Source organism: Terrapene carolina, unplaced genomic scaffold, assembly GCF_002925995.2.
Source record: "Terrapene carolina triunguis isolate 2854851 unplaced genomic scaffold, T_m_triunguis-2.0 Scaffold180, whole genome shotgun sequence".
NCBI classification, from domain to species: domain Eukaryota; kingdom Metazoa; phylum Chordata; order Testudines; family Emydidae; genus Terrapene; species Terrapene triunguis.
This window is the reverse complement of record NW_020664531.1, coordinates 2,877,331-2,893,272: the sequence shown is the minus strand read 5'-3', so window position 1 is coordinate 2,893,272 and position 15,942 is coordinate 2,877,331. Positions and strand designations below refer to the sequence as shown.

Genomic DNA, 15,942 nt, shown 5'->3' with positions numbered 1-15,942 from the left:
CTTTCTGTTCTTTCCTAACCTTTTTTCCCTTCCCTTTTAATTTTTTTCCACTTCATATTATATCTTAGGTTTTTCAATACATCAATCTGGTACAAACATGACAACCTTTACATAACATACATGTGTAATGAATTCCTTTTAAATCCTTCCTCTTACTCTGTGTATTTGGTGAAGTTCATTTTTAATAAATATTTTTAAAACAACTTCAGTAAGAGAACTCTTTTATTCTGAGCTTTATCATAGAACAGCACAATATTAAATCTTCTTGCCTATAATGAAGGCCAGTACTTCTTTTGCTAGACACAATACCTATTATTTAATTTGGATTCCCAATGCTTCATTGTGCCTTCCACACACAGTATATATTTTAAAAGGAAGAAGCCTCTCCTATGACTACCTTTAGGAAGAGGAGGATAAGCAATAGCTTTGTTCTTTTGCAGGTTAAACTTTTCAGAAGAAGGAGGAAATTAATTGCTGCTCTGTGACACAGGTGAAAGGCCAAAACAAAAGTTACATTACTGCCTGCAGTAACAAACCCTACTGTACTAACATGGAATACAAACAGTCTAAGGCAATACATTCTTTTTCTATTCTCAGTTCGTAAATACAAGGTTTTGTGTTCTCCCCCAGAGAAACTGTGAATGCCACAATTTTTCATATCCTCATTTCTAACACATTACAGTCAATACAATAGACTCTGTTCTCACCTAAGGCTGACACTGATTCAGGATTTCCATGGAATGTCTAGGAATCAGCTTCCAATTTCAGGAGAAAATTAATCAACTATTCCAAAATGTAGGAATATGGCAACACTCCATTTTGTAGGCCCTGTTGCCCCCTCAACAACTGAATCCTGAACTACTTCTGACCTTCCACTCACAGTGTGGCATTTCCTTAGCTGGTGTGAATCAGCATAGCTCCGTTGTCTTCAATGCAGGTCCACTGATTTACATCAGCTGGGGATCTAGCCACACGTGTCTGTCCTATGACTTAACAAAAAAAATCTGAAGTATTCTCCAAAATTCATGGGTTGGGTAAAGATATTAATAGAATCCATTAATGCAGAGGTACAAAACCCGAATTGCTATGGTCATCTTCAGTGATTTTTCCAGTTGCCTTAGATAGCCAAATATATAGCCAGTATTTCCCCAGGTATTTAATACAATAAATATTCTGAAGTATGAGAAACGCTACAAACATCAAAGTAACATTTTTTATAATTATCTAAGTGTGTAAGGCAACCCTGGGAAAGATTTTTATTTTATGTTTTTCAGGAGGGTAAACATTGTACTTCTTCTAGAACAATAGTTCTCAACCTTTTCCATACTGTGAATTCATGTTGCAACACACACAGATTTGGGAATCACCCCCCTCCCAGCTTTATTTCCCCTTCCATCCTGCCACAAAGAAAGAGAGCATTGTTGTGATCTCCCTGAGTCCTGGTTCTAGAGATCATGACCCCCCTCAGGTTGAGATCCCATGCCCGAAAAACCTCTTGACAATTTTAATGAAAATCAATGCAGTGGGGAGAAGAGATTCTAGGTATGTCCGTTTGTGAGTCCCACATACAGGGAATAAAGTAGAGAAAAATGGAGAGAATGGAAAGAGCGGAGAGGAAATTATCAATATTGTACACTCGTTGTTCACTATTGCTCATCAGCTTCTGAGAGCTGCCATAAGTCTACATTGATTTTCTTGATCTAGAAATGGAATTCCTAACGGTCAACAACCCTAATGCTAGACTATTATATTTTGGATAAAATTGTATGCTCTTTTCATATACACACAATAGAGATCAACAGAAGATATATATTTTCCAAGGACCAGTCAGCCCATTCAAAGGAGTGCACTGCACGAGATAGTGCTTGAGTTTTAGGCCAGTGACTTACCCAAATGTTTCCATCCTGGTGATATGGCTTCCAGTTTCTCCCTGTATCACTATACAGCATCCGGTATTGAGTCACCCAATCAGAGCTGCTGTATCTGCCTTGCGTTGCGATAGCGCTGATTTGTTTCCTGCTCCCAAAATCCACCTGCAGCCATTGATAATGGTCACTATCTGATGGAGACCAGCCTCCAGCCCCTGTTGAGTTGAAACGAGACAATCAGATGTCTTAATCCAGGCTGCTTTTGAAGTGAAGACATTGAAAAGATGCTAGTTGCTGGGTGTAAGCAGAGAACAATATAACACTAATACAATTAAAACATATACAAAAGAAATATGATGAGACCTAAAAAAAATTGTCACCTCTTTTATATATGCCACAGGAAACTCAATTTCTTTCAAGCTGTTTCAGATTGATACTATAACCTTTTCATGATGTAGTTATATGATGTAAAGGAATACCCTACAAATGAGACTCTCTTTATAATTCCTTAATTAGAATTTATTAGTAAGTGTCAAACTTTAATTGTTAAGGGTTGACCAATTTTCCATGACGTCCTTTGTCAGAGTCAGTTGACGCAAATCAGTGACAATCTATTGATTTCTTATACCCTTTAAATGCTATTTCAAATTAAAAAAGATTATACAAATTAATTGGGAGGGAATAATAGCATGCATCTCTAATTTCCTTCCCTGCTAGTCCAGCATTTCACTGAAATGCATAGACCTCAAAGAATATCTATCAGAAGTAGTTAAAAAGGAAAGGTACTGCAGAAATGGCTCTGATTTTGATTTGCTGGGTGTACAGGATGTCATAGAGTACATTAACTGATGCTTGAAAAATGTATTATCACTCTTTATGGGGCTATGAATTAACTTGATAGTAATATTATTAGCAATATTCTTTTCAATCACTAGACTGTGTTGAACTGTTCTTAATAAACAAGGACAATGGTGCATAGATAAAAGCGAGTGTCAAGGCATTAATGCAAGTTCTTACTCTACTAAAGCTCAAAATATTAGAGGAGAAAATAGCAGTTAGTTACACACAGGGTTATAAAAGACATTGAGATTGTGGCATAATGTGCTATACTGTGAAAGTGATGGGTTTTTGCAAAATTATATCAATAATTGTAAGTATTACATTGGGAAAAAGCAGAGAATAATTATATTTATACTCAAATGTGAGATAACTATGCAGAAAAAAATCTGCAAAGATTTAAAATGACTCCAACGATTTGTTCCAAACACATTGCTGGGATCTGGCAGGTACTATGTGATAGTGCAAAACCATTTAGTTTATCATGTGGTAACTTCTACTACTTTTTTCCATTGGTAGGACTAAATTTACACCCCAGTCCTTCTAGGCAGCCCCTAGGTTGCCTTCTGATCAATCAGCTGGCTTTATTAAATAAAGCAAACAAACCCCATCAACACAACTACAAAGAACTATGGTCACATACACATAGGCAAGATGGTTTTCCACGGGAATCAAAGCCAGAACTTTCATCAGCAGTACCACAGGGCAACTACCAGCGAGAGCCTTTAATTTGGAGAAAGGAGGCAGTTGTATAGTCACTGAGACCAAACAATGGTGGAAGTCAAAGTCACACAGACTTGGCCTTTTTCAGCATATGCCCACTTAGTACATACTGCTTCATTTTCTGTCTCTAAATTGTTGAGATGGTGATTCCATCATTTCACACAAGAAATGGGTGCCTTTTGATACTATATTAACTGTAAAAAGAACAGGAATACTTGTGGCACCTTAGAGACTCCACAAGTACTCCTGTTCTTTTTGCGGATACAGACTAACATGGCTGCTACTCTGAAACTTACATTAACTGTAGTGATCTAGTATTATAGTGATGTAGTGAACTGTGTGTATATGGCTGTGATCCTAAGAGCACCACAGCACCAGCAGGCACGCTGTTGTCATAATACCAAAAAGGTGGCATGCAATATATCATTGGAAAACTAATAACTCACTGATCATTAATATTCTTGCTTGATATATGTATGGTAAACCCATAAAGGACTTTATACGTACTGGGAATATGGTCTTAAAAGGTACTTGGCAAGCAGTGTCTAAGCCATGCCTGACAAAGAATGTGGTTCTGCCTGCTTGAGTGTGTGTCTGATGTAAATTAAGCAAGGTGTAACCAAAGACAAAGGAAAGCAAGTGGGGAAAGAGGGCTACTTATCAATCTTGGCAGGGGCTGCCGACTGCATGCCCAGAAAGCCTTCCCGTCTCTTGAAGCAGGGTCAAAGAACTTCAGGAAGAAATAAGCAAAGAGAAAGAGCCATTTTGGCTTCTATCACTTGAGGCACTAAAGGGTCCAGAGCTCTTGAAATCACAGAACGATGGATCCTTCAGCCAAGGGGGGTGGTCGTGGTGTCTCTGAGTATAGGTGAAAAACCTGCTTATGCAAAGGCTAACTTGCTGAAATCAAGTTTTAGTCTTTTTAGAAGTATATTTTTTTACTTTTATTTGCTTGTGATCCTTTCTATCTTTATTCCTTAACCTTGGTATCACTTAATCCTATTAATTTTTGTTTAATATATTTGTTTTACTTTTACCATAAACCACTTCAGTGCTTGTTTAAAATAGAGTGTTTGTTAACCCCATGTAAGGTAATAAACTACTGGTACTGTCTCTTTGAGGGAGCTTAATTTCTGTAAGTGTTCAGTGAGAGAGTTGGACACTACAGGACAAATGGTTGTGGGGAAATTCGGGACTGCTGGGGTCACCTTTCAAAAAGGAACTTGCACCTAGAGTTGCAGGGCAGGTGTTGACACAACCTCTTCCAGGTCTGGGTTGAACCTGAAAGCACCACAATGGCTTGAAATTTTGAATTTTTCAAAAGGTGTTATAGATTACCACCACCATGACCAGGGGGTTAGTTTAGTGCTCATTTACATGCATAGTATAATGTGGGAATTTAAAGTAATTATTAAAAGCATCTATGGTGATATTTATTCACACACACATACACAATCAGATTTACTAGACTTTTCACAGAAAAATGAATAAGGCAGGACAAAACAGAATATACCCCCTTTATTTCTCCTTTGCACTGGGTTTGAGTGACTAGGTACATTCATTTGTGAATCTAGTAGATTAGCCCCTCCAGTCAATCAATGCCAATATCCCCTTCCATGTTAGTATATCTGAAGCTGATGGCACACAATGATAAAAAGGTGTCCATATGAAGGTACTCTGACCACTATCTTCCTGACCCACTATAGACAGGGTGTGAGGAGCATAATGGTACTAAATGGATGCCCTTTAAACCAGTTGCAGTCTTTAAATCAGAGTATAAAAGTATACAGAAGTTTCACAGCAGATGAAATCTGATTGGTTTCTATTATTTCTTTTCCTTTTTAATTTTTTAAATTGTATTTAGCATTTATGGAATGTTTAGGATTGAACTCTCTGGAAACTCAATCTTTTTGTCCATAGAGCAGTACAATATAGAGAGGAACAACAATGAAATTTCCCCCACAATAGCCCTACAATGAACTATTTCTGAAGTGCACAATGGCACAAGGTACTACAAGGTATTACACATTGTTTAGATTGTAAATATATATTTTTATATATATTATATATAAATCGGGGTAATAGCACCACCTAGTGTTAAGGTAGTATTGCCTGACCTATGGGATGTGTACTAATTATATTGATTATTTAAGAATTCCCAGTTAACAATCTGAGGTTGGATAGGTGCTTGTCGCAAGATCGGGCCCAATATCATTAGAATTACTGTTCAACTAGGAACCTCGATGTACACGATTACAAACACTCACACTTAAGAAAAACATTCTGTATTTGTAATAGTTTTATTAATACAGTTAGCAAAGTTAGAAACACTGCAACCCACCAAGGTAGTTAGAGATATTTCAGAATGTGCATCTGAGCATCCATATACTCACACCATCCCTTGCCTAACAACCTGAAGTGTTAGTCATCATCTTCTTCATCATTATCTTCCTCGTCACCATCACCAGTGGTCATCATCCGAATGTCTCCCAATAGCTACATCTCCCAAGGCACACAGGCTGGGATTCAGTTTTTATAATGTTTTATACTGAGACCATTATGCCTAATGCATATTAAGTAGGAGTTTCATCCCCTTTTCTTTATTTGTATTTCTTCAAACTACTAATATTGGGGAGCCCTTTTCCCATAGGTTACTCGTCCATTTACCTCAAGCTTATTAGCATATATAACAATCTGTTATAATAGTATTCTTGTGGACAGATATCTGCTGATGTTCCTAACTTTAAAATATCCAAAACTGGTATAAACTAGCTGTGACATTGGCAAATCAGGTGCCAGCTCTTGCCAAGGCTTTAGGCCTAAGCTGAGCAATGACAAATTCATTGCTAAAAACCTGTCTGGTTCACCTACATATTAGTATGGTTAAGATGGGTGTTGAACATACAACAATGCATTTAGAGTTCAGAATTTATTAAATGCTTTTTAAGTTGCTGCATGCATTAATCTCACTTACAATATCTTTATCACACGCTATAAGGTAATGATAAAGTTTTTGCTTTATAAGTGTAAAAAATGTTTGCTCTGAAACTGTGAAACTCTCAGGAGGGATTGCTTCCTGCTCATCAAGAAGGCTATCCAAACTAAATGGAGAGTCTAAGTGCAAAAAGGGCTCATCCCATCAGCCTGAATTCTGAAAGAAGAAAATAAAAATAACTGAGAAGAAATTTTTTCTCCCTTTTTTGCTGTTTGGACTCTCACAGGGCTAGAGCTATGAAACAAAAGCAGAGATCCTCAGGATCGACCTGGGTTAATCCTAAAAGACGTTCAGAGCTGACACACTACTACAACTCTGTCACCTTTAAAACTCATTTGTGTGTCCTTGCCTGCTTGTAATAACTCTCATTTCCTTCTTAGTTAACAAATCTTTAGTTTATTTATTACAGGCTTGGCTATCTTTGCTCAGAGATCTAAGGTACAAATTGACCTGAGGTAAGTAACTGGTCTCTTGGAACTAGAAGCAACCTGAATCTTTTGTGATCTTGGGTGTATAGCAACCAACTATCGCTAAACTCAGCTTGCTTGGGTGGCAGGATAGACTGGAATGTCCAGGAGCCTGTCTGTGACTCCATGGTAAGACTGTGTTTTAGGAGTTCACACTTGTAACTGCATTGATGGAATCTAGTTATAGAACACACAACCAGTTTGGAGTCTCTGCCTGCTTCTTGACAGTCTGCCCTGAGACTGACACTCACGGCCATGAACTACTCCAGACAGCGTGACACTAGCTTTCTGTGGTTACCAGTCAGCATTCTATCTTGTGATACCTTATAATCTAGGGTTACTCCTAGTTAACTGCTAATGCTTTTTGTGCCTTCTGCCTTGATTCTTTTAGCTAAGCTACTGTCTTACAGGTCTTGACATTTGAAGGTTCATTGCATTACTGTTTTAACTTATACCGATCCTTTATCTATAGGCTATAGTAGCTTGACACTTCCCATTTTTACAAGACTCTTTTTTCAGTTGATTATAAAACTTTGCCAGACTTCAACTGGTCAGGCTTAATTTTTCCATGGCAGGTGTCTGACTCAGAATTTTTCTAGGAAAGTTTCAGCTTCAACAGTGGAGCCATTTCTAAAAACAAGGCGGGGGGTGGGGGGGGGGAGATATTGTTCTGCAATGTTAAAAAAAAAACAACCTCTGGTAATCTCTTCTTTCAGAATCTATAGCATCCCCGTTTTGGAACAAGAACTTAAAATTTGGCAGAGAGTGGCCTTTCTATCAGGGATGCGCCTTTTGACGTTCCCATGAAAATCAGTCCACATTTGAGCAAGTTATAAGCCTTTGAAAAATTTAAGTTTGCACATGCTTATGACAGGATTCATAGAGAAGCAACTAACATATCTGAAGATTCCATCCTCACTGCTCACATTCCATCCCCTCAGATCCTAGTGCTGACCAGAGTGTGCATGTGCCATCCAAACTGAGCAAGTGATCATTCACTATTCTGGGTATACAGAGGTGAAGCTGGACCTTCCTTGTAATTACTGCTCGAGGGCAGGGAGGGGCCAGGCACTAGAAATGAGAGCAGGAAGCCTGCCTCTCCTGTGATCTCAATGACGCGATATATCGATCCCCAAACGCGCTCACCGTCGACTCCGGAACTCCACCAGAGCGAGCGGCGGTAGCGCAGTCGACGGGGGAGCCGCAGCCGTCGATCCTGCGCCGTGTGGACCCCAGGTAATTCGATCCAAGATACTTCGACATAGCGTAGCTGAAGTTGCGTATCTTGGATCGATCCCCCCCACCAGTGTAGACCAACCCTAAGTACTCCATAAAATCAGGTCCTAGGAATCTTAAATCAGACACCCAAAGTTATTGGAAACTTTTGACCTCTATCTTTTTGTGACTCAGTTCTGCATCTTTCAAAAGAGGATAATTAATACCACCCTGTCATCTCACACGGTGTTGAAAATATACATAAATATTTGTGAAGCACTCACTTCCTGTAGTGACGAATCCTATGAGAAAATTAATAATTCTGTATTCAGTACAGGAGTTGAATAATGTGCTGTGAATAAGGCCACCCACTGAACTAAGAGGATAAAACCAAATATTGAATAGTTACTCATTAACTATATAAAAGAAGGGTTCCATGGAAAAATTAATATATGATCTTGTAGTAAAAGACTGCATCATAATGAACATACTCCAGGGGACAGAATTAAGGTTGCACTGACAACCTTAATTTTGGCATTTCTTAACTTTGGAGTGCTTGATTTAGCAAACTTAATATTTTTAATTTTTTTTTAATTATATAGATAGATATTCTATAATTTAAGAAATAGTATGTGATTAAAGACTCAAAGATGAAAGTTAATGATGCACATATGACCGTAACTTTTGCAGTTTTTATATAAAAAATACCAGTATATAAAAGCTACTATGAAGCAAATTACTGACATAAATCTGTAAAACTGATGTCCTTCCAACAACATAATTGTACGTCTCATACGCTGTAATGTAACTGAAGTTACTTTTCATACACGCGTGTTTACTGTAACTGTAGTATAGTTAAAGAAGAAGATTTTATGGTAAGTACATATATCAGAAGGAAACCTAACTACAGTCTCATTACATTCCTACTACAGTGGGACAAAGTTTTATCGCAGTCACATTGGTATTACTGAGATCAGACTTTGGCCTGGTGCAGCTAACAGACCTTTTGGTGACCTGCAAACTGTAGCTAGCTTTTGGAATCTTTTCACCCAAAAAAGCAATTGAAAAGATTTTGAAAATTTTGAACGACACTTGATTTTCCCTTCTTTAATCTGAGGTGACACCACCAGCTCACTTCAAATCTGCCAAAATTGCTATCACATGTTAACAGCTCAATTAGCAATACCAGACTGGGTCCAATGTGAGCTGATGACCTAGAGGGGAATGGTGTTGCAAGCCAGAACCTGTAACTTGACCTACTCGACTCATTTCTAACAAGGTAGAGGCAATAAAGGATTTGTAGTCAACAATGTTCTAGCAAAAGTTTATGTCCCAATTTTGCAGCACACTATTGTTTAGGATGTGCCCTCATCTTTCTCCCCAAACAAAAAAGGGAGAATGGAACTTGTTTCAGTAGGAAAGGGAAGTGAAAGTCACCGGGCAAAGGGATGAGCATATTTGATATTGCTACATATGCTGCTTAGCAGAGCAGCTTGTTAAGGAAATGGTGATCAGCCCCAAAGGGAAGGCAGGCGTTAGACCTTCATCAGAAACACACTGTGAAGATCAATTAAAAGTTTCCTGTTACTATTTGATCTATCAAGCAGTGTAATTTGGAGGAGTTGATTACTTTGTTTATTTGGCTTGTGAAATCTATAACCTCTATTGATCCAAGGATTAAGTTTTTTTTTTTTTTAACCAAGTACACACTCTGGAATAAATTGTGAGAATGTTGGATTAAAGTTGTCCCCCCGCAACCCCCCATGTGAGCCTCACTGGGGCCTCAATTCAACAAATCAAAGCATATGATGAAGTCCATGCTCATTCAGCAAAGCACCAAAGAATTTGCTTAACTTTAAGCATGTGTGTAAATTGTATTAAAGTTCATGTGATTTATGCATGTGCTTTGAGTTCAGCATGTGCTTACGCATTTTGATGGATGGGAATTGTTTGCTGCATTGGGGCCTGGAGGAATAGTCTGATATTGCACAGGCAGGAGGAGGGGTTGTTAACATGCAGAAATATCTTACAACATTTCTCCCTTCCTAGAGTGGTGGAAAACTTTGAGTACAAAACTGATGTCTGCATTATGCTTATGCTGGAATTCTGTGCATTTTTTAATCTAATATAGATGCATGAGAGTATGGTGAATTACCCTTCGTGAAAAACTGATGTGGCTAGGATATTGGAAGTGTGAAAGTTGGAAAAAGTGCAGACATTTTAGTCTTCCAGGAAGAGCAAGAGTCAGGCTAACTCTTCTATTTAATAACGTGAGACTTGAAGGCAGGGCCTAGGTGGGTGAATAGCAAGAAAGCAAATGGGAACAAACTGTAAAAGATACTGTTTTGACCTTGTGTTAAATAAGAATGGAATGTAGACTGTGGCAGAAATTAATAAAGTGAAATATTAAAAAAAGTATAACAAAATGCAGCTGTTGCTCATTATTGTATGTAATTCAAGGTATAAAAGCTTGCCTAATTGTTTATCTAACGGAGACCTGCCCATGTGTACTCTCCCGTGCATATTGCAATTGCTTGAAATAAAGCTGCCTCTGGCTTGTTGCTCCAAACTCAGAGTGAGGACTTTGTTTTCCTCCACAGAAGTTATCAGTAAGAATTAGTTTGTATTGAAACTGATGGTGAACATAAGTATTTTATTAATTCCATTCTTGGTGTTCTTAGCACTTTGTTATAAACTGTTTAATTTTTTTTAGTTATTGTTTATATCTTGCATTTTACGGTATGCATTCTTTGCATTTTTTAAAAAATATGGTGGAAACCAGACATCAACTATATTTTTGATGGTAAGCAATTAATTTTTATTTTATATAGAGCATATAATGTAAAATGTCACAAATTGCTTCATAGACTATGAAAGCAATGCAAGTGAGTTACACACGGTTAGAAGGCATTAAAAGTACATAGCAATTAAAAGAAAGTAAATATATTGAGGTAAAATGGGCTCACTGCATTAAAGAGACAATGGGCAGATTTGTGTGTGTGTGTGTGTGTATATATGTATGTCTGAATGGTAATACATAAAATCACAGACAATATCTTGTTTCCCAATTTTATTTTTATGCTATTCCAGAATAAAATGTGATGATACACATTTTCCTACTCACCAAGAGGCAGTGACATTGACTAACAGAATAATTAATAACTTGGGCCAGATTATCCTACCCTAACTCATGCTGGCTAGGAATTTACATCACAAGCAGTCCTCATTAACTTTAGCTAGAGTCAGGATGCCAGAATCTGGCCCTCTGATAACAAATAAAAGAGAACCATTAGGTTAGCAGTAGGAAGCCAGCACTGAGAGCTGAACATAGCAGGCCCTTACAAGCGCAAGAAGAGTGTGCATGCACAGGAAGCCTCCCTCCTACCAACTGCCTGACCCACATAATGGCAGCCACAAATGTAGTCCCTTAATTAGTGTGAGCAGTCTCCGCTGCAATGAAGCACACTAATACTTAACAGAAGCAAGCACACAAGTTTATATCCCAGCCACTGAGGCAATTGCTTGGATCCTTCTGTCTCCTCATTGCTTTCAACTCTCCCCAACTCAGGGGTACTGAACAGATAAAAAGAGGAAAAATGTGAGGAATGCAGAATTGCACAGAAAAGCATCAACCAACCCCCAGAATTGTGAAAGTTTAGGGATGTTCAAGAACCCCACACATTATCCATGCTTTTTCACTATGTTTATATCAAATATGTGGGGGAGGGGAAATCCATTTCACAAGTCTCTAGGAAGAGATGAAGAATATGCCCATACATTTTCTTTTTTTAATTATTAAATTGTTTTCCTCAATCTCAGCAATGACATGAACAACTTTTTTTCAGTGCCTTCAGGGTTACAGAACTGACAATTTGTTCCATTAAGACACTGAACAAGCAAATAATATTACAAAGAAACATGCACGGGATGTAGTTATAAAGGGATGTAGTTATAAAAGGGATCCATATAAAGGGATGTAGTTATAAAAGGGAAATTATATTTTTCCTCTACAAATTCAAACTGTAATAAGGGTGAGCGCCAGTTCACAAGTCCATTTATGAATCCATTTTAAGTGCAATGGGTTTGGGGCAGGTGGTAAAAGTGGAGAGAAACAAAAGGATTCAGATATACTTCTGATTAAACAAAACAAAAACCTCAAAATGTAGAGTAATTTAATGTTCACAAAGCTGAAACTCAGCATACACATTCTCTCTCATTATTATTTTTATTATGGTGGCACTTAGAAGCGCTAGACCAGGACCCCATTGTGCTAGGTGCTGTACAAACACAGAACAAAAATATGGCCCCTCCATCCCTAGCGGCTTACAATCTAAGTACAAGACAAGAGATGAGAGGTGGCTGCAGACAGAGAGATGGGGAAGTGAATGAAACAATGAAATGATGCTGGTCAGCATGATAGGCAGTGGTCTCATCACCACCATTGCTTTCTGTGATTATATTGGGATGCAAAGAGGTGACATTTTCATACCAAAGGCTGCAACTTTTAATCAGAATATATTGCAACATGAGACATTCGAAAAATCCAACAAACACTTTATGGGTGTTCAGTTATTACTGTGATTAGTGCAATAAGGGACGACCTATGCATTGTTCTGCAATGCCTTATTTTCAAAATAGGATACAGAAAGTTTGTGCTCTTCCTTCTCCAGACTGACATACAATAAAAGGGCTTATCACTGAAAAATATATATAATTAAGTACAAAATATTCAGAACATCAAAATGCTGAGAATGTAAGCATTTTCATATTATGTACATTTCAAACTGGTCTCTTTTCATGATTTTTTCACTGAAACGGAGCCACACTGGTAAAAATGGGCACTTTTCAGTGTCACTGCAAGGCTGTATGAAGTTCTGGGATTTTAATGTGTTCAGTTTACCATTTTTCATATTATGGATAAAAATCACAAATGATTTCATGCAGGTAACATCTTAGACTGTTTTTATCTCCTTTCATTGGATTTTTTCATGTGATTACTTACTTGGGAGGGGGACAATAAAAAAATGGCACATCCTTATACGTTATGCAGAAGATAGTACAGTATTCCAAGGATGGGAGGAAGGATCTCCCAAATAAACTCAAATTGGGATTCTGTTTGAAGTCAATTGGGGTTAAAGTCCTATTTTGGTTATGCAGACAAAATTCAAGCTCTGAAATTCTCTCAAAACAGGCTTTTTGTGCACTAGATGTAAACTAGATGTAAACAGGCTTTTTGTGCACTAGATGTTAACACCCGTGATGTTAACACGGGTTGAATATACTTTCATTTGGTACATTACTGCCAAGATTATAATAATAAGAAAGGCTGGATTGCTACAGATACACAAACTCCCATGCACATTTAACCCTTAGATTCGCAGTAATTTTAACCTAACATCAAGGGTTCCCACTTGGGAAAGGATATATTATCTGTATATAACACGATGTCCCTGGGCACATCAGAGGCAGGGACTGAAATCAAGTCCTCCAGACCTGATAGCATGAGGCTCTACTGCCTATATTAGCATAGGTTATACTTTGCCTTGAGGAATGTCATCCTGAGCTTCAGAGGGCTGTCACAACTTACATCCTCAAATGCACCACCATTTGGTAATGCAGAGCTCCTGGATGGATGTCGGAACTGCCTGGGACTTGTGAATTTGAAAGCATGAGCCTCAATTTAGTTTAACAATGAGAAGGTTAAGGAGTGACTTGATTACAGTCTATGGGTATGTCTACACTACGAGGGTAGTTCGATTTTACTTAAATCGAATATGTGTAATCGATATTGCAAAGTCGAACGTGTGTGTCCACACCAAGGAGAGTAATTCGACTTTGTGAGTCCACACTAACGGGGCGAGCGTCGATATTGGAAGCGGTGCACTGTGGGCAGCTATCCCACAGTTCCCGCAGTCCCCGCTGCCCATCGGAATTCTGGGTCGAGCTGCCAATGCCTTCTGGGTAAAAAAATGTGTCGTCATCCGTCCGTCACTAACGCCCTCCCTCCCTCCATGAAAGCGCCGGCGGGAAATCAGTTCGCGCACTTTTCTGGTCAGTGAGAGCGCGGACGCCACAGCACTGCGATCATGGATCACGCTGCGACCATCGCTGCACTTGTGGCCGTTCTCAACACCTCACAGCTTATCATACACCTTACCCTGAGGCAGATGCAGAGTAATCAGGCGAGGAGGCTACGACACCGCCGTGATGGCCTGAAGTCGGAGAGTAGCACAGAGCTGTCAGAAACCACGAGCCCCAGCGCCCAGGACATCATGGTGGCAATGGGTCATGTGGATATTGTGGAACGGCGATTCTGGGCCCGGAAAACAAGCACGGACTGGTGGGACCGTATAGTGCTTCAGGTCTGGGATGAATCCCAGTGGCTGCGAAACTTTCGCATGCGGAAGGGGACTTTCCTCGAACTTTGTGAGTTGCTGTCCCCTGCCCTGAAGCGCCAGAATACCAGGATGAGAGCAGCCCTCACAGTTCAGAAGCGAGTGGCCATAGCCCTCTGGAAGCTTGCAACGCCGGACAGCTACCGGTCAGTCGCGAACCACTTTGGTGTGGGCAAATCTACCGTGGGGGTTGTTGTCATGCAAGTAGCCAATGCAATCGTCAAGGTACTGCTCTCAAAGGTAGTGACCCTGGGAAACGCGCAGGTCATCATAGATGGCTTTGCCGCGATGGGATTCCCAAACTGCGGTGGGGCTATCGATGGGACTCACATCCCTATCCTGGGACCGGACCACCAGGCCAGCCAGTACATCAGTAGAAAGGGCTACTTTTCAATGGTGCTGCAAGCACTGGTGGACCATCGGGGACGTTTTACAAACATCTACGTCGGATGGCCGGGCAAGGTTCATGACGCTCGCGTCTTCAGGAACTCTGGTCTGTTTAGACGGCTGCAGGAAGGTATTTACTTCCCAGACCACAAAATAACTCTTGGGGATGTGGAGAAGCCTACAGTCATCCTCGGGGACCCAGCCTACCCGCTAATGCCCTGGCTCATGAAGCCCTATACTGGCGCCCTGGACACAGAAAAAGAACTGTTCAACTACCGGCTGAGCAAGTGCAGAATGGTGGTGGAGTGTGCTTTTGGCCGTCTCAAAGGGAGATGGAGAAGCTTACTCACTCGCTGTGATCTCAGTGAAACCAATATCCCCATTGTTATAGCAGCTTGCTGTGTGCTCCACAATCTGTGTGAGAGCAAGGGGGAGACCTTTATGTCAGGGTGGGAGCTAGAGGCAAATAGCCTGGCTGCTGATTACGTCCAGCCAGACAGCCGGGCGATTAGAAGATCCCAGCGGGACGCCCTGTGCATCCGGGAGGCTTTGAAAGCTAGGTTCCTGAGTGAGCAGGGCAACCTGTGACTTTTCAGTTTGTGGACAGAAAAGCTGAACCTGCCCCCGTTTCTTTACCCAGTTCATTTTCACTATACTCTCCAGTTACATACCCCCTTCACCCCCTTCCCCTTCCCAAAAAATAAAATCATTTCTATTTTGTTAATGAACACCGTTGTCTGTATTGCTGTTTTCGCGGGAATGTTTTAAACCGGGGACGCAGACTGTGGCGGGGGGCGGGTTTAGTGTTCTGATGCAAATGATGCTTCTAAACTCCCAGAATGACAGGCTCCGCACTGGTGCACTGGTTATTTCAATGGAGCCTGCCAGCACTCCTGGGGGGGACTGCGTGTATGTGTCGGCTATGTGACTTTCTGGCAGGGGGGGGTAGGGTTACATATCCCCTGCTGCGTGGATCTGTGAGCCAGGATAAGGACCGCTGCATAAGATCTGTAACTGCCCTCCCCCGCCACAAAGTCACAGAGCAACCCCCCCCC

The 15,942-nt window shown here is 40.1% G+C and overlaps 1 protein-coding gene across 1 annotated transcript in view; it reads right to left on the bottom strand.

Moving 5' to 3' along the window:
* LOC113407023 (contactin-associated protein-like 2) overlaps nucleotides 1-15,942 on the bottom strand; it is a 1,116,670-nt gene that overhangs the window by 1,059,689 nt on the left and 41,039 nt on the right. Inside the window, exon 3 of the mRNA XM_029912069.1 lies at nucleotides 1,890-2,083. Coding sequence (XP_029767929.1) covers nucleotides 1,890-2,083 — 194 coding nt within the window. The remainder of the gene's footprint in view (nucleotides 1-1,889; nucleotides 2,084-15,942) is intronic.